The sequence below is a fragment of the Ahaetulla prasina genome, chromosome 1, assembly GCF_028640845.1.
Source record: "Ahaetulla prasina isolate Xishuangbanna chromosome 1, ASM2864084v1, whole genome shotgun sequence".
Taxonomy (NCBI): domain Eukaryota; kingdom Metazoa; phylum Chordata; class Lepidosauria; order Squamata; family Colubridae; genus Ahaetulla; species Ahaetulla prasina.
In genome coordinates, this window is record NC_080539.1 from 285,641,760 (window position 1) to 285,668,731 (window position 26,972).

Here is a 26,972-nt window from a genome sequence, read left to right on the forward strand (position 1 = left end):
CTTAGTGCTAGTATTATAATTAGTCAAATCAAATCTTTATTTCAATCATAGACCAACACCAGTGAACATAAACACAGTAAGAATTCTGGCCCTTCCAATAATATTAATAATCAAATCGATGAGATATATAATATGTATTGTGGATATTTAGAAAACACACCTACAAGTAAACATTAATAACATAATGCTAGGACAGTATAAAACACTGAAGTATATATATATATATAGGCAGTCTAATAAGTTTCAATACTAAAACAATAAAAAGTATGAAATAAAAATACACTAACCTAAAAAAAACAATATAAGAAAGTGAAAAAACCAACGATAAAACAAGTATTGAAAAACAGAGGTCCTGTTCTGTCTCCTTCCCCACTTCAGATCCACGAGCTGGCCTTCAGCCAGTGGATTCATGGCTCTTATCAGTCCTGGCAGAGAAATCGCAGCTGCCTGCCAAAGTTCAAACAGATGACTCACGTAGCAAGACTTTCAGCTCTTTTTGAAACAGTTCAGCTAAACTTTTGCTTCCCGTGGAGTGAAAGCAGTCCCAAAGCTCCTTATATATCCTGTGGGGTGGGACTCCTGCCCCACCCTTCCTTTTGATGACGCCACCTCTCTAATCTTCTGAAGCGCGGGTCAAGCCAAGCTTGATTATTATTATCAGCCGGGTCTGAAGGCATAGCCTGAGGAAGGGAGGAATCAGGGGATGACGGCCTCATTACGTCCTCCGACTGGTCTGGTTCTGGCTACTGGAGCCGAGCCAAAGGCATCGGTGCTCCCGAGGTAAGCCTTACTGGCCCTTCCCCCTTACTCTCGGAGTCACTTTCGGGCATGGGGCCAGGTTCGGGGGCTGGAGTCACAACAGGTCCTCTCATCTACTGGTTCATGCTAGTGATCAATCCTTGATGGATTTTTTCATACTGCAACTTTTAATAAGATGACTTCATATGTGGTAAACAAATTATATTCCAAAAGTAATAAATAGGCTGGGGATTCGTCTGTGCAACCTGGCAATCTCCCAAGTACAGTACTGAGGGAATAAGAGCACTTTGACTGTCTCTATCAAATGAACATTAAAGAACGTGGTCATTTAAAATATACAAACTTTCTACCATTTGCTGAAAGAACAGCAAAGGGAGAAAATAACAACATGCCTAAAGTAAAAGCTTTTCTGCATTTTGAGAATTCTAGTTGTATAAGATATATCAGAAATTTTACTATATATATGCAAATGTAAAAGGAGTATTTGTTGCTGTACCTAAAGTAACCTTAGATATAGAGTGCAAGGCTGTTTCAGCCAAGAAAAAGAACTTTATTATTCAAACCTTTAGAATAATTGGGGGGGAGAATAGCTGCACCTTGTATAGGTGGTCCTCAACTTATTCGTTGATTTCAGTCTCATCTTAAATAAGTGAATATAATGAAAGTGAAGCTTCTTAATGTAAGATTAATCTTGTCTGATTAAAGCAAGGTGAGACTAAAATAGTTACTTTAAATATTAACATAACATATATATAACATATAATATATATATATATATATATATATATATATATATAATATATAACATATAATATAATATATTATATGTTAATATATATATATATATATAACATATAATATATAACATAAGCAAGAATTTGGCAGACTGATATATGCCATCCATATATCATGTCCAAGGAATTCTAGAAATTGCCCAAAGCATTTGGAGGTCACCTCATTGCTCATCACAGATTTAAATGCATATTCAAAGAAAAATGAATTTTTTTTAAAAAAGCATCCATAATTATTTTTAAGCGAAGAATCAAATCGTACATGCATTTAAGTTTTTTACGGATTTCACATACTTCTGAAGAACTATCTGCATCATAACATAAATCTATAGCTACTCTTCTTTTTTAGAGTAATTTCTAGTTCAGCAAACACTCATGTGTTGAAAAATTGTAAGCACAGCTTACTCTTGAATTGCACATCTCACCTGGTTTACTTTCATTTGGTTTATATTGCACTTCCTCAACGCATTCTGCAGGAAACCATCCAACATATCCCCGAGTACTGCCTTCCCAGAATCCACCCTCGCCGATGTTCAAAACTAGAAAGAAAATAGGAAAACACTGTTCAGTTTTTGTTGTTTAATGTACAAGTTTAAATAATAACCCCCAAACTTAAATAGGTAGATTGCACTTAATGCGATTTCAGATAGTGCAATGTTCTATTTAGTGCAAATTATAAATTGACATTTGGTGATGTTTAATATAAGACCAAGTTCTATTATTGCTAGAGTGCATTGAGGTTACCATATGTGCAGTTGTGGTTTTAGACACTAATTGTCATGTGAGCAAAACGGGAAAAGGAACGTTCCATTTGAGGTAAGCTCAAAAAAAGAAGAATCTCATTTTGAAGAATGGTTACAGAATGCAGGAGATAGGTACAGTTTGGATGTGGGCTTATCCTCCAGTTTGTCCTTTGTTCACTTAATTTACTTATTTTAAATATTTATGTGATCTATGGATAGTATAGCAGGTCATAATCCATTACAATTCAATAAAAATCACTAAAGCCACATAAAGTTAACTGCAGGATGGACTAGAAAAGGATCTAGTTAGCACATTCTGAATTAAGTAGTAAAGAAGTTTTTATCAGTGTACAGTAGGCTTTCTTTTAAGAATTATACTTAGATTTTTTTGTTTATTTTGCTTTCTATAACCACTTTGCAATTTGCTAGAAATTTAAATTTTATATATATTCTTTTAAACTTTTGTTATATTTCATTAATAAACATATAAAAATTATGTTTAAAGTTTTTCATTGCCTATTTCTGTGGAACTAATTACCCATTTCCCATAGAAATATCACTCTGAATAGTGCTGATTCAAATAATGCAACTATTTCATGGGATTTCTCATCAGCACTATTTGAGATGAACCTGTAATAATATTTGCAATAAACTAAAGATACTATCAATAATTAATTCATACAAATGATTTATGCCCATAAATATGAATAACAATGCAATATAATATAAACATCTATATATAATATATAACATATATATATAAATAAAACATATAATATATAACATATAATATATAACATATAATATATATATATAAATAAAACATATAATATATAATATAATATATAATATGTATTGTGGATATTTAGAAAACACACCTACAAGTAAACATTAATAACATAATGCTAGGACAGTATAAAACACTGAAGTATATATATATAATATATATATAACATATAATATATATATAATATGTATTGTGGATATTTAGAAAACACACCTACAAGTAAACATTAATAACATAATGCTAGGACAGTATAAAACACTGAAGTATATATATATATATAAATAAAACATATAATATATAATATGTATTGTGGATATTTAGAAAACACACCTACAAGTAAACATTAATAACATAATGCTAGGACAGTATAAAACACTGAAGTATATATATATAACATAAGCAAGAATTTGGCAGACTGATATATGCCATCCATATATCATGTCCAAGGAATTCTAGAATTTGCCCAAAGCATTTGGAGGTCACCTCATTGCTCATCACAGATTTAAATGCATATTCAAAGAAAAATGACAATGTTAGCACATGTTCTTAAAAGACTAAAAGTGCACGTAGACATTACTTTTTAAATGTGGGCACTGTAAAACTGACAGCTACAAAAACATCACTAAGAATTCTTTTTAAAGACACTTGACAGATCTTAATGATTGCTCCCTTGCCTTGTGTGAATTGACTGAAATATTGTAATGCTTCTCCCTCATTGTTCCCCAGAAAAGCACATTCCTTACACAGAGACCTACGCACAACTGTTAAGTATATTTAATTTTAATATATGTTTAATAAATATTACATGTTATGAATTGTCAACATACATAATAATAAATATTCAATAATATATATCTTTAACATATAATATATAACATATAATATATAATATATTACACTTAAATAGATACAACTTACTCTCCAAAATATTCACTTTATCATTAATTTTATTCACATCTCCAGATATTTGTTTTAGAGCTTTTTCTTAACTTCCCTTTCATCTCTTCTTTCATTCTTCACTCTTTCATCCATTTTTAAAAAAGCATCCATAATTATTTTTAAGCGAAGAATCAAATCGTACATGCATTTAAGTTTTTTACGGATTTCACATACTTCTGAAGAACTATCTGCATCATAACATAAATCTATAGCTACTCTTCTTTTTTAGAGTAATTTCTAGTTCAGCAAACACTCATGTGTTGAAAAATTGTAAGCACAGCTTACTCTTGAATTGCACATCTCACCTGGTTTACTTTCATTTGGTTTATATTGCACTTCCTCAACGCATTCTGCAGGAAACCATCCAACATATCCCCGAGTACTGCCTTCCCAGAATCCACCCTCGCCGATGTTCAAAACTAGAAAGAAAATAGGAAAACACTGTTCAGTTTTTGTTGTTTACTGTACAAGTTTAAATAATAACCCCCAAACTTAAATAGGTAGATTGCACTTAATGCGATTTCAGATAGTGCAATGTTCTATTTAGTGCAAATTATAAATTGACATTTGGTGATGTTTAATATAAGACCAAGTTCTATTATTGCTAGAGTGCATTGAGGTTACCATATATGCAGTTGTGGTTTTAGACACTAATTGTCATGTGAGCAAAACGGGAAAAGGAACGTTCCATTTGAGGTAAGCTCAAAAAAAGAAGAATCTCATTTTGAAGAATGGTTACAGAATGCAGGAGATAGGTACAGTTTGGATGTGGGCTTATCCTCCAGTTTGTCCTTTGTTCACTTAATTTACTTATTTTAAATATTTATGTGATCTATGGATAGTATAGCAGGTCATAATCCATTAGAATTCAATAAAAATCACTAAAGCCACATAAAGTTAACTGCAGGATGGACTAGAAAACGATCTAGTTAGCACATTCTGAATTAAGTAGTAAAGAAGTTTTTATCAGTGTACAGTAGGCTTTCTTTTAAGAATTATACTTAGATTTTTTTGTTTATTTTGCTTTCTATAACCACTCTGCAATTTGCTAGAAATTTAAATTTTATATATATTCTTTTAAACTTTTGTTATATTTCATTAATAAACATATAAAAATTATGTTTAAAGTTTTTCATTGCCTATTTCTGTGGAACTAATTACCCATTTCCCATAGAAATATCACTCTGAATAGTGCTGATTCAAATAATGCAACTATTTCATGGGATTTCTCATCAGCGCTATTTGAGATGAACCTGTAATAATATTTGCAATAAACTAAAGATACTATCAATAATTAATTCATACAAATGATTTATGCCCATAAATATGAATAACAATGCAATATAATATAAACGTTTATATACAGTATTCATACCATATTAATAAAACATGTTTTGACAAAGGACTAAGGAAATTAATTTAAAATGTACTTAAAACTAAAATAAATAATCTAATATAAAAGGTGCCTTATATTTGAAGCATTTTTCACACAATTACAGACGTTCCTTCAGTGAATCTTAAAATGGGTTATCAGAAATTCCAGAAAATGAGTCTTTGAAAATTCAGTGAGACTTCGAAGATACTGCTTCAAAGTAAGTGCTACATGAATTGCAAGTTAAGCCTTTTATAAACTGGGTTGGAAATGACACCACTTAATTTTATTCAAAGGAAAGGCACTTGTGCCAATGACTAACAGCTTTACTTGAAAAGCCATGTTCATTCAACCCACAATCAGTATAGAGTACATTTTTGAATTCTATAAAAATCTTCACTGTTAAAGAAAAATGACAATGTTAGCACATGTTCTTAAAAGACTAAAAGTGCACGTAGACATTACTTTTTAAATGTGGGCACTGTAAAACTGACAGCTACAAAAACATCACTAAGAATTCTTTTTAAAGACACTTGACAGATCTTAATGATTGCTCCCTTGCCTTGTGTGAATTGACTGAAATATTGTAATGCTTCTCCCTCATTGTTCCCCAGAAAAGCACATTCCTTACACAGAGACCTACGCACAACTGTTAAGTATATTTAATTTTAATATATGTTTAATAAATATTACATGTTATGAATTGTCAACATACATAATAATAAATATTCAATAATATATATCTTTCAAATTAATATATCATTCACTAATAATATATTACACTTAAATAGATACAACTTACTCTCCAAAATATTCACTTTATCATTAATTTATTCACATCTCCAGATATTTGTTTTAGAGCTTTTTTTCTTAACTTCCCCTTTCATCTCCTCTTTCATTCTTCACTCTTTCATCCATTTTTTTAAAAAAAGCTTTCAATATAGTGTTCAGTGATTTAGACAATTAGACTATCATTATTCAGCTAATTTAGTGCACAATTTCTTAAACTTTTCCCAAAGTAAATCCTGATGGTGTAATTCTTCTCTTTGCAGATTGTTCTAGCAATCCTCTTCTCCCCTCTGTTTTTGCTGCTTTTCTGATAGTTGCGATTCTAATATTGTTATCCAAAATGAAAGTGTCTCAGTTGCAAGCAAAAAAAAAAATTTCTATTATGTCTTCCAGTGCCCTTAATATTTTTGTTTTGAATGGTGATCTCTAGTTACATTCAGCATCACTGACTGATTCATATTACATTTATCTTTTGTTTTGTTTAATGCATCAATTGTCTGACTCTTTAACAGTAAAAAAAAAAAATTGTTCCCATGAAAGTCCAGTTCATTTGTGGATTTTAATTCCAATTTCCTCAACAGCACTTTCATCAGAAAATTATTTTCAGAATAATTATCCTTTTATCTGTTTTAAACTTCATTGAACTTTTTCTCAAAAGCTTTAAAATCTTTAAAACCCTTTTTTCCTTTTTAGTCCAAAAATAATGCTGATCCATTATGTGCAATTCTCTTATCCTGCCAGTCAGAAAATATCTATTTAGCTATAAATTAATTACATTTGAAAATGGTTAAGAAAGTGACCTTGTGCAAACCTTTTGTCCATATCGATGTTAACTCTACCAGCTAAATCAGACAGGAAACATGGCTAGGTAAACTAGATTTATTGTAATAAATTTATATTTATTAGAAGGTTACATTAATGGTGTCTTTCAAGTCTGAAGTCTCATATGAGACTCTATAAAGAGTGCAGAGAAGAGCAACAAAGATGATTAGGAGACTGGAGGCTAAAATATATGAAGAACTGGGTATGTCTAGTTTAATGAAAAGAAGGACTAGGGGAGACATGATAGCAGTCTTCCAATATCTCAGGGGTTGCCACAAAGAAGAGGGAGTCAAACTATTCTCCAAAGCACCTGAGGGTAGAACAAGAAGCAATGGGTGGAAACTAATCAAGGAGAGAAGCAACTCAGAACTAAGGAGGAATTTCCTGACAGTTAGAACAATTGATAAGTGGAAAGACTTGCCTGCAGAAGTTGTGAATGCTCCAACACTGGAAGTTTTTAAGAAAATGTTGAATAGTCATTTGTCTGAAATGGTGTAGGGTTTCCTGCCTGGGCAGGGGGTTGGACTAGAAGACCTCCAAGGTCCCTTCCAACTCTGTTATTATGTTATGTTATATTACCATCTAATCCATCTAATCAGTTCTTCCAAAGTTTTTCTCCAACCATTAAGTCCTCGGGACTTCCCCCTTTCTTGGTTAATTGTTTCTAGGCAGTATATCATTCCCTCATTTCCCAATGCCATCCTCATCTTTCAATACATTACAGCTGTGAACTTGATTGAAAATCTTCAACTCCCAGCAGCTCAATTCATGAGTCAATCACGAAAACCTCATTTGGTGAAGCTGTCTGGAGTGCAAATGAGCAATCTCACAATCTCTTCTTTATCTGGAAAGATAGCGGTGGCCAGAATACACCATATGACTGCTGATCAGGGGTGAAACCCAGCAGGTTCTGATGGGTTCTGGAGAACCAGTAGTGGAAATTTTGAGTAGTTCAGAGAACCAGCAAATGCCACCTTTGGCTGGCCCCAGAGTGGGGTGGGAATGGAGAAAGAGAAAAAGCAATAAATGTTAAATTGTAGCAATATCTGAGTTAGACATTGTCTAAGACTCCACCTTGATCACTGGCATTGCTATGATGGAAAAAACACTCCCACCAAATATCAAATTTATTTTTATCAGCTGTGGATTTCTTTGTGTCATGGGTGTTAGACAGAAATGATGTCACTGGACATGACTAATGGCTCAAAGTAAAGAGATATATTTAACTAGATTACCTAATAGTTTGTTAATGCATTAATTTATATGTATTTTTAAATCTTTACCTGAACTTGACCCGGTTTCAGCTTTCTGGAAACCATGTCTACCCTCCAAATCATTTCATGCATGATTTAGGCTTGTCTAGCCTTGTGTTTCCAGATATGTTGAACTACATAACTTCCAGATATGTTGCACAAATTACAATCCAGCATAATAAATGGATATTAATTAGCTCTGACCTGGCCCCATTAATTTCCAATATGGTATCGTGTAACACCATTGAGAATAAGATACATTGGAAGATGGAAAACTGTGAGACATGAAACTAGGAAACTATCTCATTGGCAAGTGTAGGAACACAAAAGGAGAAACTGCTACATATACCAAATATCAATACCACAGTATAGTCATCTCCATCGTCAATTCCTTTATTCATGTTCTATAACATTTTTTAAAAAAAAGAATGCTAATTAGTGTTACTTTTTTGTATTTTATTGCGAATGCTGATTTTAGAATATTGGTATGGATGAAACAGAATATAATTGGATGTTTTGGTCAGGAGTTCATGGCCTGCATGACATCCATCTGCCTCTTCCAGGTAATTTCTGGCCTGACACATCCAAGCAGCAGGCTACATGGTGGACCTTGCCTTTTGCTTAGGAATACCTGTCTTCTGACTTGGACATGGAAGGTATGACATCTAGCGCTTTGTTAGAGTCAGATCAGTTCCTGGCTCAGACAATACTAACTACCGCCAACAGGTACTTAGTGGAGTTTTTAAGTGAAATGACAGATGGTTTCACCGAATACCTGATCAAGCTTTAGCAGCAGGAGATCCCTCTTTGATTGCCTTTGGAGCTCTCCCAGACAATATCTGGAGAGTAAGCTGACAGTGTATGAATTTATATATATATATATATATAGTTCTATTTTTACTTTGAATTTAATTATTTTGCTTATCACAGGCATTTTAATTGTTAAAATGTATGCTGTTTCTTACAGCTGTTAAAGTGATAACAGTCCCTATGGATTAGGACACTATATGAATTTAATAAACAAATTTTAACAATAAACTAAACAAATCTTAAACAGTGCGTTATTTATTGAAAATCTCCTAATCCTGACACTTTGCAGGTTTCCTACCTGAAGGCTCACCGGCTATATATAAACTGCTAAAACAGATATAAACACATAAACAAACAAGTATAAATGTATAAATATTTATACATCCGTATTTTTATGGCTCCTCTTTTATAACAGTCATTGCTAATATCATTATGAAATGTTATGGTTTCTTAGGTGGACACACAGTATGTTACATATCATTTTAGTCACTATTTCTCATAAAAAAAGGATTAAATTTCATTTAATTAGGATAAGCTTAGAACACTGTAGAGGTTTTAGGTGATTTCCAATGGCATCAGTACAATCTTTTTAAATCAGACAATGGTGAAGTGATCTATTATCTGAATTAATAAACGGGGTATCAAACCCTGAAGTCCAGGGTTTGCCATGATGGGGCAGGACGTGTGGTGTTTTTATAATGGTTAGGTCTGGAGCTCGGACTGTTGAGACTGGGTTCCAAACTATGGCAATGCAAATTACAATTTCCCATCATTCTGGAATGTGCTGAAGCTTGGATGGCCAAAGATATTCTCTCATGTCCTAGATTGGATTTCAACCTATCTAAGACAGGAAACAGAATGTATGTATACGCTATAAACACTTAAAAAATATGTTTGCATGGAATAAAAGAAGGCAATAGAAAACTAATTCTGCATTGTTGCCAAGAAAACTGCATGGAAATGTCAGTGAAGACATCAGAATTCAAACTTGACTTTAAGAAGACTATTTTTAGTCTACTACTATACACAGCCAGGAATATATAATGAAGCAGATTAAGATACATGGCCACACTACAGGGCAAGTACTGGCATGGGTAGAAGATACAATCTCTGCTAAAAATTGTATAATTGTAGATAATAACTATATTTGTAGAGTGTATCACTGGATACAATCACTATTAAAAACTGTAGAATATGTAGAGTTGTGTATTAATCATTGAAAAAGACAGCCCTGCAAGCAGTCACGTCAGGGTAGAGGGACCTCATCCCACAAAGAGATCTAACAAGACTGCAACTAAGGGCTGTGCAAAGCACTCAAAAGATATGCTTTACAAACATACAAAGGATGTTAGCACAAGTAAAACACGTACATTCACAGTGTGAAATCAGCTTCATCCTTTGGAAGGCTGTTTGAAATATTATCCCTGCCTATCTGCCTTTTGCAGATATGCAGATAAGCAAGGACAGAAAATCACCATAAACTTTCCAAAGAGAATACAAATATTGTATTTAATTTCCAGGATCATGCCGCTTAGGAAGAGAAGGCAAGAATGGACACTCAGAGATCAAGAGATGTGAGCTCTGCTGACCAAATAATCTCTTCTGCAAGGAGAAATAAAGCAGACATTGCCGTCTGGCTAACAGAATTGGTCAACAAACAGATATTGCAGCAACCTCTGACTAGAGATATGCTCCAAGATACCATCCTCATACTCTGGAAAAAAAATCTGTTCTTCAAATTATTTTTGAAGAAGGAGAGAAGAGCAGGGCAAAGTCTCACTAAGCAGAGAACTTCTCCACTCAGTGTGCTACCTCCCTTTCCTCCTCTGGGCTAGAAAAAAAGATTTTCTAACTTCCTAGTGCAAGGCGGGGAAGAGAGCCAGGACTGGAGGAAGAAAGTTTGAGATCTGGGCTTTCTTTTTCCAGCTCTGAATGCTGTCCCTAAGGTGCTTTTTCAAAAGGCAACTGGACTTTCTGGTATTTCTTTGAAGGTGTTTCGTTTCTCATCCAAGAAGGATGAGACAAAGCACCTTTGGGACAACCGTGACCTGGATGACTGAGAATCTCCATAGACATTTAGCTCAGAATGCTGGTTCTGTACATGGAGGGAAGCTGCCTGTCTTCTTTCAGCAGACAGTTCTTTCACTCCATTTGTTTAATGATCCACATGGTCCCTTAGCAACTGAACCTTAGGGGGCCGGGACAGTGGTCGTTGAGTGAACTGATCACACGGGTTCCTCATTTAACAATTGAAATGACTTCTGACTATATTGGGTAGGCTCCATTACAGTCATAAGTCGATAACTACTCTTTGTGGAGAAGCAACAAGAAAGAAAGAGGGGGCTCTTTTGAGGGACCAGAAGTACTTTGAGGATAGAATATAAGGAACATGAAGGAGTATAGTGGTTTATGAAGCTATAGCAGAGAGAGAGATGGCTAACGTCGGAAGATTGGGAAAAGGATCTTTAGCTAAGATCCTTAACTATAAACTTAAGATTTATCTCAGGGGTAGTCAACCTTTTTATACCTACCACCCACTTTTGTATCTCTGTTAGTAGTAAAATTTTCTAATCGCCCACCGGTTCCACAGTAATGTGCCGTGTATCATCGTCTGCGCATGCCTCTTGCGCATCATGGATTGGGTTGGGGGAGGGGCACCAGCTACCAGCTCTGCTTGTCTGTTACAGCTGGGTGGGGTGGGAGGAGATGCGCGAGCTATTCTGGGACGAGGCTCTTTTGTTTGCGGTCGCACTATAGCGCCATTTAGTTTCATTTACATAACGTGAACTAAACTTATGCGTGGGTGATACAAATAGTATATTTTCAGAAATTTAAATTGTCACGGGGAATTTTATGAAAACCTAATGAAAATGTTTTTAAATAATGCTATGAAATTTTTTTAAAAAGTCAATTAAATTTAAAAAAAAGGAAAGTGCTTCAGTATCGGACAAAACCCCTACCGCCCACCATGAAAGCTGGAATGCCCACTAGTGGGCGGTAGGGACCAGGTTGACTACCACTGATTTATCTGAATGATTTTATTAAGAGAATGCAGCATTTACACAGGAACCTCCCATCTCTTTCTTTTCTCTGCAGGGTTTTTTTTTTCTTTTTGTTTTTTACATAATGGCTGGAAAATCTCTTTAAGACTAATGCACCATTTTTCAGGGAATGGTAGCTGGAGTATGAATTTGCAGCCATCAGCTTTCTCCATTAGAGCAAAAATCCTTAGATCCAGAGCAAAGTACGTGTTGAGTACACAGGCAGTCACTGTGAGTAGTGAAGCCAAAATCCTAGTTAAAGTTTTATCATCATACCCTTGAGAAAAGAATGAAAGCATTGCATTCACTATAATAGTTTCTCATGTCTTTTCCTTAGTGCCAGGAATTATAGAAAAAGAAAAGAAAAGGGTGTAGGGGCAACACTGTGCTGTGCTTTTCATTTTTTCCCTATTTTTCCAAATCTGGTGATTCATTAGAATGCAATTCTCATCATACATCAATAATGTTATCCATGATAGTTGTGGATTGACATACTAGTGCAACATATAGTATGACAGGTGGAAAAGATTATATTAGCTATTACTGATTCTTTGGGAATCATTGATACTTTTCTAGTATTGTGATTACTAAGTGAGAAAGCATATTGTTCAGCTTGCTCTTGTGGCAACAAATGGAAATCATGATGGTTTGAGCACAGTTTTGTGTTATGTTGGTTATAACAGAACATATTAGTTAATCCATCTGTTAGCAAGCAGCTTCAAGCAAATGTTTCATTATTAATATGGGTCCTGCCCATCTATCTGTTACTATAATTATTAAAGTAAACTCTAATAACTATAGTAATAAATAGATGGGCAAGGTTGTCGTTCTTTCTATCCATCCATTCATCTATCTATCCATCCATCCATCCATCCTTCTTTCCTTCCTTCATATCCTTCCATCCATCCATCCCATCTATCATCTATCTGTCAATTAAAGTTATATGGCTCCCCATCTCACAAGAAATGACTCTGGGCAGCATACCATTGTTCAAGTCAGTACATTAAGTGTTTATGCAACAGTGCTATTCTTTGTGACACCTTGACCATAGCTTCTCCTTTGCAAACACCCCTCTGCCCTCAATATTTTGAGGGTGTTTTCTTATCAAGAAAATATTTAGTTAAAATAAAGCTATGTCAATGGATAGGTTGATTCAGCACTAAGGACAGCTCTTGGATGTTCATACTTGATTAGCATTATAGTTAATATAATTTTCATAAAAATGGGAATGATAGCCTATTTGTGATCTAGTCTTTTCATCAGCATAACCAGGATCCCTTAATGCAAATATTAACAATCATGAAGAGCTGTATTACTTTGAAAAGTAAATAACATCGTATATATCATTTATCTCTACTTCTATATCATAAACGCTTGTAAATAGATAAAACTGCTAATATAACACTTATATCCCAAAATAACAGTTGTTATAAGGATCTTGAGGGAAGAATGTAGAAGAAAAATTAGGTGGTTCCAAGTATATTAAGCTTAAAGAAGCAGAGACTGAGGTGAAACACGACATCTACCTTCAAGCATTATTAAAAGTAGAAGATGCGACAAAATTATTCAGAAATTTAGAAAAGATACCATGAGAAACAATAGGAAACAGATTTTGGTTGAATAGCAGCAAAAACAAGTCTCCTTACAACAAGAACTGTACAACGATGGAACAGACTTTTCTAGGAGACGTTGGACTATCATTTGATGGAGTACAATTGTCAGAGACTCTATAATAATGGATTATTGCAGTGGGGAAAGGATTAGATCATAAAATCTCCTAGCTCCTGTGACTCCTGTCCAAACCTTACATGATTTTACAGTTCAATGGCTTGGATTATTTATTTATTTAGCCTCACTTGATAAAGCCCTGAAGTTGTCAACCAGATCTTGATGAAATTAGTCCTGCAGTTTTTGCAGCAGTTTTTATTTTTAATTGAGTGCGTTAATTTCCTACTTTGCTGTTTTCACCTCATGTTTTTCCTTTTGCTTTTACAGCAAATGCTGCAGATACTGTACATTATTACATCCAAAGGTCATGCAGGTTTTTATCAATTTAACCTTGGTTGCAATGTATTCATGATCAAGCCAGAAATTTGATTTGAATTTACTTCTGGTATAGTTTATTTTATCCATTAACAGTTCTGGGATTATGCCGATCTGTTGTGGAAAAATAGTATTTCTCTCCTATCCTTTGCAGGCCAAATAGGCTGTCTAAGCTGTGAAGCTACAGCAAACTAAAAGATTGGAAAATATCTTTCTCATACTCACTGTTCCTGTCCAAGACTATTTCATATCATGGATATAGTCTGCCTAGATACAAGAGCATCAAAGGATAATCTTGCAATAAGAGAGGAGTGATCACTATCAGGATAAAATCAATTTCAACATCAATAATTAAGTTTTGGGTATCTTATCTATAATATACCCAATATATTATAATATACAATCATGCTTACTCCTTGAAGACTGGAAATAAATTGTCTTTTATGTGCCCATTTACTTAATAACCATAAGCATTATATGGACTTTTATGTTCAGTTGCCTGCCTCAAAAATTTATACATGACTATCCACAAATTTTTGAAAAGAAAAGAAACTGACCTTTTACCCTGTCGCCTTTGTGCAAATGAATTTCCCCTTCTCCTTGAGGCTGATATGGCTTCACAACAATAAATAGTCTTCCAGGTACAGCACTATACAGTTTACGTTTTTGACCCTGATAATCCAAAGCAGATATAATGTCCTTGTTGGCACTGGGATTATAATTGGCACTGAAAGACAGCAGAATAGAATGGTTTCATTTCATCTTTTAAAACACTTATAGCATAACTTATCTTTTAAACAATTAATTTGCTCCCAATTAACAGAAGTAAAATCATGCAGCATTATCTGCTACCTATCTAACAGTTTAGATGATTTTTAAAAAACTCCATATGAAATTTTTAAGGAGAAAAGGCAGTTAACTGCAGTATTATTATTTTTATTTTGCAATGAAAACACCATAAATTCCTACATTGGCCTTCTTTTGTGACATTTACGGAACTTAAAGCAGCTACATTGATCTGCTTCCCTCTTCTCCTTCAGATGGAAGGGAAGTGTGTTCCTTAAAAATTGCTGCCCCCTGCAGCCAACCTTTTACCACATTTCAAGAATTCGATTGCTAGTACTGCTGCCTGCATAAAAAAATAACACAGTGGGGTGCAGTGGAGCTATCGGTTGTTTTGGGTGTTCACAGCATGAAAGGATGTTTCTTGTTGCTGTTTCCCAGTCCACCTTCTGACTGCATAAAGCAGCAGGCAACGTTCACTCCAGCTGCAAGCATCATGTGCAGAGTCTCCACCAAACCAAGGTCTTTCTTTCTTCCTCTTAATTCAATACTTGCGCTGGGAGAGAAAGTTGTCTATTGCTAACTCAAGTCTCTTCTCTGCTGACATAATTCTTTTCTTCTTCATTTCCTTCCCCCAATTTACCTATTCCTGTTAAAAGAACTATGGTGCATCCCCTTTTACAACAAAGCTGCATCCATCATTTTGCAATTTCTTGATTAGTTTAACAGAATAACAGAGTTGTTGGAGGTCTTGTAGTCCCAATCCAATGCTCAGACTTGATAGAAGCCATTTGATTTGTGGTCAATATTCCACAAAATGGGTATAGCATAAATAACTCCTCTCCCCCCCCCAAAAAACAACAACAACACAGGCTGGTCAATCCAGTCTCTCTGCCAGCTGTTGCAAACAGTTCATAGAGGTCCAGAATCTCCCAATCAGACAAAAGAATGCAATCCAAAGGTAGACCAATTGGATCCCTGCAGTCTACTCACTCTGAAGGCCCTTCCTTCATGCATGCTAGAGTGTTCCCTGTTCTCATTTTCATGCTGGGCCATCGTAATCTGTCTACATACCAGGCTGACACAGAGATAGATGCCCTGCTGTTAGGACATCAGAATACGCTAATGGATATCCTGGAACTGGAACAATGGGGTTGCATAGGTGAGCCCTTATAATCCAGCAACACTGTGGGTCAAAGTCAGTTCCAAAGTTCAGCTATATGCTATGAAATCATAGTTGTCTCCCACTTCTACCAATTATAATGCTTTCAAGAAAAATAGACAAGCTGCAGATGAGAAATAATTCTAGATAATGAAGTCTCCTTTCCCCTTTCATTTTTGAAATTATAATGCAAATTGAGACTCACAAAAATAGCCTGCATTTTTTAGATACACATGTCACCCAAACAAGACCTACTGTCCCTAATAACAGACTTTAGAAATTGGAGAGGCCATGCTACTTACAAGCAGCCTCATTTGTGCAACTTTATTCACTTTGCAAATGAGCAAATTTCCTTCTATCTCCTGAATCTCCACATAAAGAGGGATATATCAGTGACAGGAACAGATACAAAATCCTTAGTTTATGGAACAAGGGCTAAACCTAAACTCTCTATATCAGAGTTTCCAGAGGAGCTAATCTGGAAAAGTTACAAATTCATTCTTGTTCCATTCTTGTTAGCTAGCTCCATGACAGCTTCCCAGAATCTTGCAAAATATTGGTATTATCCATAGCCTATGTTCCATTAGAATTCTGACCAACGCACACAGCAGGAAGAAGCAATTATCTGTATCCTTTTGGGGGGATGACAAATACTTGTGTGGAAAAAGAAGGCTTAGAGGAGGTGGTATAACAGGAGAAATTGTAGAAATTAAGACTAAAATTCTCATTTTAAAAAGGCCAACAGTGCAAAGTTACCTCATGTGCCGTTGCTGCTGGCGCTTTGCATCCTCTCCTAGCCTATTTAATGATGGAGAGCGGCTCCGAGAAGATGAAGTGTAACTTCCCACAGTTTTCACAGTTCCATTAGGATTATTCTGCATCTGTTGGAATAGGTGAGGCGAAAGGCTACGGTGTGAAGAGGGTAAAGGGGAAGCTGACCAGTCAGGAAGATTGACGTTCAAATTGTTATCGCTGTTAGACCGAAGCAAGAGGCGAGGTGTGGCCAAAGTGCTGTGAGGTTTCCGTCGTCTGTTTGAATAAGTGGGAGCCTCTCTGAATGGCACTGCAATTCAAGAGAGAAAAGCACTGAAAAAAACTCTTTTAAAAACACTTATTATAGCCTGCAAACATTTCAGTGATATGTAGTATTTTTTTAATTTTTCATATAGAGTATTAATAGTGGATTGCCTATTCAGGTGAACATTGCAGTTGTATTTAGACAGAAATTCAAATTAAAAATCATTTCCACTAGAAAACTTTTTAAATGAACCAGATTTAATGAGACTAGTATAATCTTGTATTCATTACAGGTGCTCTTGGATTTATGACCACAACTTGGACCAGCATTTTAATTCCTAAGCAAGGCAGTTGTTAAGTGAGTCAGGGCCAATTATAAATCCTACTTTGCCATGGTTCTTAAGCAAATCACTGCAGTTAAATGAATCACATGGTCACTAAGTGAATTTGACTTTCCCCATTGACTTTGCTTGTTGGAAGCTGGTGGAGAAAGTTCTCCTGTGGTAAAATGGGTGGGAAGGAAGGAAGGAAGGAAGGAAGGAAGGAAGGAAGGAAGGAAGGAAGGAAGGAAGGAAGGAAGGAAGGAAGGAAGGAAGAAAGAAAGAAAGAAAGAAATGCAAATACATGCCAATTGCCATTTGCCTGAACTTTGATCATGTGATAGTGGGGGCGCTGAGTCATTAAGTGTGAAGACCAGTCATAAATCACTTGTAATTTCAAATGGTTACTAAACAAATGATTTTAAGTTGAGGACTATCCATATAGATAGAATACTGTTAATAGTATAGAATTATTGTTCAAGAATGAAGAATTCGAAGTTAAGACTCAGCAATGAAGATAAAATATCTGACCAATGAACAATGAGCAGTATGAATAGTTTCATTAAAAAAGAAGAAGTAAATGTTATAGTATGGCAAGAGTAGACAGCTTGTCATTCTGCAAAAATAATTTATTTATGACAGAAAACAACAACAGATTTTTCTCATCCACAGTTGGCCCTTAAGCTAACTTGCTTTGCAGTTACAAGAAACACAGAATAAGATACAAGATTCTACCCTAGAGATATTGCCTCAAGAGAATGAGGTTAAAAGGAACAAAAAAATGCTAGTATCCTCAAGCAGGTCTTTTCATTTACTGATGTTTCTGTCAACTTACATAAGGCTCTCAGACTGAGGTCACCTTTGCATAGGCCACCGGCCCTGACCTTATTACCTTGTACTGCAATTTCATACTGCCAAGCAAGTGCCCTACTGCTGCTCCCTTGGACTGAAGTGAATAAGGGGAGAATAGAAAGGTTGTTCAGCTGCCCAACGGAGTAAAAACATTGGTTCCAAAAACACACTAGCCTCTAATCCATTATGGGGCAAAGCCACCTTTCTGATCAGCCCTAAAAAAATGGGAAAAGGTGATGGCGGGATCTAGGCAAGAGATACCAGAAGGTAGGATAAAATGAAGCTCTCTTGATACTAGGGCACCAGTTGCTCTGTTTCTTCAGGCAAGCTCACAAAAACTGATTAATTATAGCATTTGCTCTGGAGCAGCAGCTGTACTGTAAGTTAATCATGTGGCATCCATGCAGCATCATGAGAAACAACAGCACAGGTGAGATCTCAGCAATCTGGTTTGTGGAAAGAATCAGAGTTTTTATCCACAGAACAATCATCATAAAAATGTCTTGGCCTTGCATGATGGCCTAGGTTCAGGAGGCTACCCAGCATGCAAAGTTCTCACCTTTTTCAGAACTACATGTTGGTTATCTGCTGAACGCACAGAAGCTATGACCCCTTTTAAACACAGCCAAAAATGTATTTTCACCGGTGAATCTATTATGGCCCTTGTTAAAGAATTTTCGGTTAACTTCACTCATTCTCACTGAATCATCTGGAGGGAGAAAATCCTTAAATAAATACTCAGATCGTTGTTAAATATTAAAAATTACAACATGAAAAGGGAAAAGAAATCCTTTTTTTTAGAAAAATGGAATCAAATGATTATAAGCTAGGCTGAAGTAGCTTTTAAACTTCAGCTCCATTTATGCAAAATCCATATTTAACAATTTTGTTGTCATCATCTCTTACAAAAAAAAGAGAGAGAGAGTACATAAATATTAGGACATGAACAAAAATGAATGCAAGCAGCTCAAATGGGCAGCTGTTATAAAAGAATATTACACAGAAAAGCCACGCTCTGCAATAAGTCAGATCTGATAGAACAGAAAAAAGGCTAAAGACTAAAACAACTGGGGCCCTCCCTTCTGCCTGTATCTTAAGAGGATGGTGTGAATTTGTTATCAACATGTCTCTGGCAAACCCTGGAGATGTCAAAATCTCATGTCTATCATGATGCTGTTGTGTAATTATGTCTTTACATAATACATACTGTTAAGTATTAAGTCTTGCCTTTTTGTGACATCATGACATATGACATAATTTGCCTCCCTTGCAGAAAACCTTGTATACCTGTTTTCAGTCTTTTTTAGTAACTAGGTCACGTCGGATTTGTGGATTCCCTGAATTTCTACTTCTTAAATTTTACAGAAGTAACCACTTTTCTATTTCCATTGGTTAATGAGCTAATGTAGTTCAGATATGTTCATAAAGATTGATGGTTTCAGGTATCAATATGTATTCTTTAAAAATTTCTTCATCATTTTATCCATTAACTGAATTTCTTGAATTCTTTCAAATAGCCAGGAACAATGTTTGTACATGTAGCATCAAGAAATAATAGCCCTTGTCTGCAACTAACTGACTTTGGTCAATCTTAAAAAGAGCTACCTAGGATGAGATCTGGTTAGCAGCTAAATGGAAGATGACCAAAAGCTCACAGGAGTAGAGACTAGACTGAAAAGTTTAAAAAACATCCTGGAAAAAGATAGTGGCAAACCATTACTGTATTAATGCCAAGAACATTAAGAATGTCCATGTAGTCACTCAAAACTAAGTATGCTTCGTGAAAGATTTTATCTTTTTAATAACTGAAATGACTTACATCACTTCAGAACAAAATCATTATACCTTTATTTTTTCATTTAACATGTTCTGGATAGTGATTCCATTTCATGACAGGGAAATGGCCTTTCCTGTGGGGGGTTTTTTTTTTGGTTTGCATTCTTCCAGAACATGTACTAGCTCAAAGACCATCCATGTTTATTCCGCCTTCCTCACATATTCTGGACTGAATTCCAGAACATTTAAAACAAAACAAAAACGTTGACTCAGGAAACATCCACGTGAAAAGTTTTGTCAGCTTGAGAGTAGCTGTAGATCTCAGCCTATAACATCAGCAGTCTTGCGAACTAAGCGGAATCATTCCTAGCTCAGTAATATTATAGTTGGAAGTCCTGTAACTCCATTTCCTCCTATAATGAACTTTGCTCTCAGTCCTCTTCCCAGTTCTAGCACTCCAGGTCATATAAGGGGTATACTAGCCTGAAAGCTTTGATGTTGTTCCCTTTTTCAGTAATTGAAAAGAATGAGAAGAGGTAAAATGGGTGACAAAATGGGTTTGTCAGATTCCCCCTTTCTTCTATATGAACCCAGCTTGTAAGCACTAGACTACTGGCATGTTTTTTCTTCCCTATGATTGGACATTGCAGAATAAACTGCAGGACCTAAAAACATTGGCTCCTTGTTTTACTGTTTCTGAGTCAAAGTCAAAGCCTGACTAGGTGGTTCAGTGGCTAAGAGACTGAGCTTGTCGATTAGAAAGGTCGGCAGTTAGGCGGTTCAAATCCCTAGTACAGGTCTCCTGCTTGAGCAGGGGGTTGGACTAGATGACCTCCAAGGTCCTTTCCAACTCTGTTCCTGTTACATTGGCTCCTTGTTTTACCATTTCTGAGTCAAAGTCATCCTACTTCCAAGGGTCTAATAAAAGAAAACACTGTAAACAGTGTGGAAGTGTTGAATTCAACAAGTTGCAACCAGACTCCACTCGTTGGTGCTAAAGGACAAGGGAAGGAAGAGCAATTTTTTTCTATTTCCTCCTTCAACCTGCAGTCTCCATTCACATATTCTCTTCTGGAGTGACCTTCCAGAACATTGTGAGAAGGGACCTGGAAAGCTGCAGAGGGAACAGGAAATCAGAAGAGTATCCCTGCCTCCCTTCTCCAGGAAAATGCTTCATCCATCTTTCTTTCTTTCTTTCTTTCTTTCTTTTTTTCTTTCTTTCTTTCCTTCCTTCCTTCCTTCCTCCCTTCTTTTCTTTTTTTTTTCTCTCTCTCTCTCCCCCTCCCTCCCTCCCCCCCTTTTCCAAACAAGGATTCAAACCATATACAGATCTCAGGTTAATTATTCAGTAAACAACAAAAACAATAACACGGATTTAATCTATGAAATCCAATTTAATCTTCTCCTAAATTGTACTGTAAATCTACAGTAAGGCTCCTACATTTAAGGAGAAACAACATACCAAGTAATTTTCTTTAAGAACATATCCCCTCTTTTCTCACTATGTGGCATTATTATTAGATTTTATTACTTTGTGAATTATTTTCACTTGATGTTGAAAACAAAACCTTTTTTTAAATATTAAGTTTAAAATGGGTGCAGTTTTTAAATGACAGATGCACATATCATAAGTATTATAAAAAAATCTAAGGACACAAACAAGCCTCTCCTGCTCACTATGTTTTCTTCCCTTTTCCCAGTATAATTTGGGCAATACAACTGGACAGATATTTCCAATCTGCTTCCTACATGTACTATTTTTGTAATAAAATTGCATGTGAATAAGAGTATACATTCTACAAGTTATATAGGATTGGTTTCCACTTCATTCATTTCTTTTCCATAATCAGTTATACTTGTAATGTTTTAGATGACGATACATAAAAAGCATCCCTCTAAATAATCCCTAGATAATTATCATGATTATAAAGGATTAAAAATATTTCATAATCTTCAAAATGTTCTTCCACAAACACTTAATAATATATTAAGGAATTCTTTACACTTACTAAAAGCATACATTAGGAAACAACAGAATTTTTTAACACATGGGATAATTCAAAAACATACCAAAGCGAGCAACTTAACAGGCAAGCTCTTATAATGAGTTGTCTAAAAGGAAGCCTAACATAAAGGAATTCTAGAAAAAATACAGAAGGAACTTACTATAATTATAGTAACTAGCAGACCACATTAAGCGTGCAGGAAAAAAAATAGCAGTTCTTAAACATCAAGTGCTTTGTGCTCAGTGCTTACCTTCTTTCTTTGTTAAGGCATTTAACAAAGACTTCATTTTTCCTTTTACTTAAGCAGCAATCCCCTCATTATATAACCTTTGCTGAAATGAAACAGGAATAAAAGCTACCCAGTTTCTATACTATTTAACTGCCTGAACTCTGGCATAAGCATCAGATTTCTGGGCGCTGTATAACTACAAGCATAGCTGGGCATCCAGTTCCCAACATTCTGGTGAAAAAGCCCACCCCACATTCTGTCTGTCAGCTGGGAGCCAACTGTGCGTAGACTGGAGCTGCTCAGAAAACCTTCCTGCATTTCGTAGTATTAGTCATGTGAACACCATCGGCAGAGTCTTTCAAATGTTCTCCCGCTTTTGTAAATAAGACATTTACGAGTAAGAAAATAGGGATGACTGAAACAGAGAGAGAGAGAGACCGCGCAGACCGAATATAGACAACATTTGGAAATAGAAGAACAGTCATTCTGTTTTTTCTCTCAGGGCTGCATTTCACAAACTAAGCAGAAAAAGCTTGAAAGATCGGGAGATACAGAACTGATGAAATGCAATCGTCCTTAAACCCTAAATCCTTCCTGACAAGTTACAAACAATGTGCTCTACTGTACAGGTAGCCCTCGACTTATAACAGTTCGTTTAGTGACTGATCAAAGTTACAATGGCACTGAAAAAAAGTGACTTATGACCATTTTTCACACTTATGACCATTGCAGCATCCCCACAGTCACATGATCAAAAATTCAGATGCTTAGCAACTGGCTCATATTCGATGCTTGCAATGTCCCTGGGTGATGTGATCACTTTTTGCAACCTTCTGATGAGCAAAGTCAATGTGGAAGCCAGATTCATTTAGTATCTTTGTAACTAAATTAACACCTGTGGTGATTCACTTAACGGTGGCAAGAAGGGTCATAAAATGGAAAAAAAATTCACTTAACTGCCTCGCTTAGTACCAGAAATTTTGGGCTCAATTGTGGTTGTAAGTTGAGGGCTACTTGTATTCCTATGCCCTACTAGTATATAATTAACTTTTTTCGAGTTTCATAGTCTTCTTGTTGATTCATATTTGTAAAAATGCAGGGTCTTTTTTATTCTTCAGTTTCATTAATTATGTGCCATTAAGGTGTCACCTCATAGACTATTTCTACAGTAAATGGAGCTCCTCCAGGATAATCACAATGATGCTACGTCCCTTGTGACATTAACGAAGTCCAGCTATTCTGCCATTGGTCATCCACTTTGCTTTCTTTGCCAGTACATAAACTTTTAAAGAGGGCAGAACTTTTCATAAGATGTCCAAAATATAATAATCTGACCCTGGTCATTTCTGTTTTGAGTGAGAACTCTGAACTAATTTGTTGTATGAGCCATTTGATACCTGACTTGATTATTTTTGGTACTCCCAGAAGTTTCTTCCAACATCAGAGTCCAAAAGCATCAATACTCTTTATATCCAGCTTCTTTCTTCAAAGTCCCATGTTTGCTTTTATAAGGATGCATGATTTGGATCTTTGTATATATAGACAAGTTATGGCATCTGAATATTTTTCCATGGCTTTCATTGCTATGCTACCCAACAAAGTGCCAGTCAGCGGCATATTTCTTGATTGCCAGTTTCTATACTACTGATAGTGGATCCTAAAATCAAAAAATAAATTGGGAATAGCATTTTCTTTTTTATGTACTGCACACTGGAAGTGATATAATCAATGGTGAAATGTAAAATTTGTTACTACCAGTTCTGTAGGCGTGGCTTGGGGGGGTAATGTGACTGGATGGGCGTGGCCAACTCTTTTTTTAAACTTTTAGAGCATTTTTTTACAACCTCTTCACCCGAGGTTGAGGTTTAAATGCTTTAAAAGCTTCTTCTTTTTTTTGCCTTTAAAAGAAAAAAAAGCCTCTGACGATAAGGCAAATCAGCTGGGAATGTCAGAGGAGCCTTTTAAAAGCATTTTTTACAACCTCTTCGGGTGAAGAAAAAATGCTTTTAAAAACCTCTGACAATCCCAGCTGAGCCGTGGGATCATCAGAGGTTTTTTTTTTTACTTTTAAAAGCATTTTTTTCGGCCAAAGAAAAAATGCTTTTAAAAGTAAAAAAAAACAACAACCTCTGATGATCCCGCGGCTCAGCTGGGCATGGGGGGGGGCAGGGATTTTTGCTACCGCTTCTGCGAATATATCCATCTCTGGATATAATGTACTATATTCCTTATTAAGAAAACTGAAGTACAGTTATGTAAAAATTTACTTGTACTTTCAACCACAATATTAATTTTGTAGTGTGATAAAAAAATTGGCCTAAACATGAATAAATAGATTTATCTCTAATTTATTACAATTAGTAATAATATTCACACTTCAACATTGTCTGCCTGTTGTTTGCAGACTATGTACAATTAAATTCTGGATCTTTTAATTGCCAGGTTGTTGTTTTTTTCAGGAATAAAAAAAGGAAAAATATAATTCATAGGAAATTAAATATTTACCTCTATAGTTTAGATACAATTGCTGCAAAAATGTAGTAAGCATAAATATGTAATTCAAAGAATTTAGAATTCACTTAATATTACAGTGTTTATGTTTCCCGTAATTTACATGAAACATCTTCTTCTAAATTTTAATAAGCTACCTTATTATTTTTTTAGGTTTGGATTTTAAACATCTGATTTTGCAAAATGACTCAGAAAAATGGTTCCTTTACATGAAAAATGAACATGAGAATTAAAAACACACACACAAACAGACATTGCACTTAATTTAATCCCAAATTCTCTTCTAAATTACTCTGTAATAAATATAAATTAGATGCTTTTAATACTGATTAGGTGTGTTTGCATTTCTCTCCCCATTGTGTTTGGTAAAAACACAGACAAGGAGATGAAGGATAAAAAATAATCCAAGGTCATAGTGGCTGGCTTTTAAAGTAAGTTTGGGATTAATTTTTGCAATGCTGGTATATAAATGAAAGAAAGATCTTTTACTCAATACAGTTTTCATAACTTTTTAAAAATAAACTGTATCAGTAACTTTAGTTATACAAAAATAAATAATAAATCAAATACTCCCATATTAGTAAAAAGAGACCAATTCTTCTAAATAGCATACAGCTCTATGATTTACTTCAATAATGTATCTAAAATATTTACATCCATCAATATTTAATTCTTATTTTATAATTGGTGGCAGATTTGTGTTATCCTACCATTATAAAGCATTGCGTAGACTAGGTTGTCAGGCTTTAACCCTTGTGTTCATACACAGGCATATTCCTATTTTCATCTGCCAAATAATAATTAAGCCTTTGAAATAAGAATCAAAACATTTTTCAAAAATCACCCACATATGACTTTGATAGTGACACTCGCATGTCAGCACACTGTGTAAATCAAGAAATTATTCTTGTCACAGTTTCAGTTTTGGCACAGTTGAAAGACGAACATAGATTTAAAAAACTTAATATGAAAAATGAATTCAGAATTTTCCATTTGTATGGTTGAATATTTTCCCTACACCTTCCCAATTACTATTTCCTCCAAAGTCGTCCTTAAATCACATTAATAATATACATATGAATATGTTTGACTGAACTAATCTGAACCCAGTTATCTTGTTTTTCCCGCTCCACAAAAGTAAATCCGCAGACTTTCAATGGGATTTATGAACAGAACTGCTTGAGGAACATTTGCTATTACATTTTTCTGTACACAGTGACAAAAACTGCTGGTAAAAATCCAGTACACTTTTGGGACGGAAGAATTGGTATCAACATTTGGTTTTTAGGAGAATCCCAAAAACATTTTGCTGCCTGAATTACAGGAAAGATTATGTTGTCCTTAACTTACAACAGTTTGTTCAGTGACCATTCAGAGTTACAACAACACTGAAAAAAGTGACTTATGGCCATTTTTCACACTTAAGACCATTGCAGTACACCCATGGTCACGTGATTTATATTTGGATGCTTGACAACAGGGTCATATTTATGACGGTTGCAGTGTCCTGGGGTCATGACATCATCTCACAAGCAAAGTCACTAGGGAACCAGATTCACCTAACAACCATGTTACTAACTTAACAACAGCAGTGATTCGCTTAACAAATGTGGCAAGAAAAGTCGTAAAATGGAGCAAAACTCACTTAACAAAATTTCTCACTTAGCAACATAAATTCTGGTCTCGTGGTTGTAAGTCGAGGACTACCTGTACAAAAGCGAGACCGAGAGTAGAATCTTCAGCTCTGTTGATTTTTCTCTACACTCAAGTAAAGCAATTGGGAGATTTAATTTTGACTGACACCAGCACATGCCAGTGAGGCATCAAAAAGTTCTCAGGATTTTGGTGGGCTGCATTTTACATTTACTCTTCTGAGAGTCATCTTGCTTAGAACTGCTGAGCCCTGAATTTCAATAATATTTTTGGGGTGGTGGTGTTATATTGATGCTTATCTTTCTCTAACAAGTATGTGCCCAGGTATTAAGAGCATCATCCAAGGCTCTTCTTCCAATATGCTTCCATTAATAAATCTCTAAACAGCTTTCTTACCTTGGCTTTAGAATATTCTGAAGGAAGCTTACTGGCACTACCCTTCATAACCTTTAAATGCCAAGAAAATTCTGTTCCAAATTAACTTCTATTGAGCTCAATAATATTTACTTCTAGA

The 26,972-nt window shown here is 35.2% G+C and overlaps 1 protein-coding gene across 1 annotated transcript; it reads right to left on the bottom strand.

Moving 5' to 3' along the window:
• Positions 1-282: 282 nt before the first annotated feature.
• Positions 283-22,352, bottom strand: LOC131187505 (SH3 and multiple ankyrin repeat domains protein 2-like). The gene is made up of 6 exons (XM_058161875.1): positions 22,316-22,352; positions 16,851-17,157; positions 14,707-14,876; positions 4,325-4,438; positions 1,976-2,089; positions 283-287 (listed from the first exon to the last, which is right to left on the bottom strand). Exons 1-6 carry the CDS (start codon positions 22,350-22,352, stop codon positions 283-285), a joined length of 747 nt encoding a protein of 248 aa, XP_058017858.1.
• Positions 22,353-26,972: the final 4,620 nt, after the last annotated feature.

Bases quoted from the DNA above. Each gene is read 5' to 3' on its own strand.
- LOC131187505 (XM_058161875.1), bottom strand. From the start codon at position 22,352: ATGAAGTCTTTGTTAAATGCCTTAACAAAGAAAGAAG. The intron at 4,439-14,706 runs GTCAGTTTCTTT...TTTTCTTTCTAG, and splicing joins CAAAGGCGACAGGGTAAAAG to TTTTGAACATCGGCGAGGGT. The intron at 2,090-4,324 runs GTGAGATGTGCA...TTTTCTTTCTAG, and splicing joins ACCAAATGAAAGTAAACCAG to TTTTGAACATCGGCGAGGGT.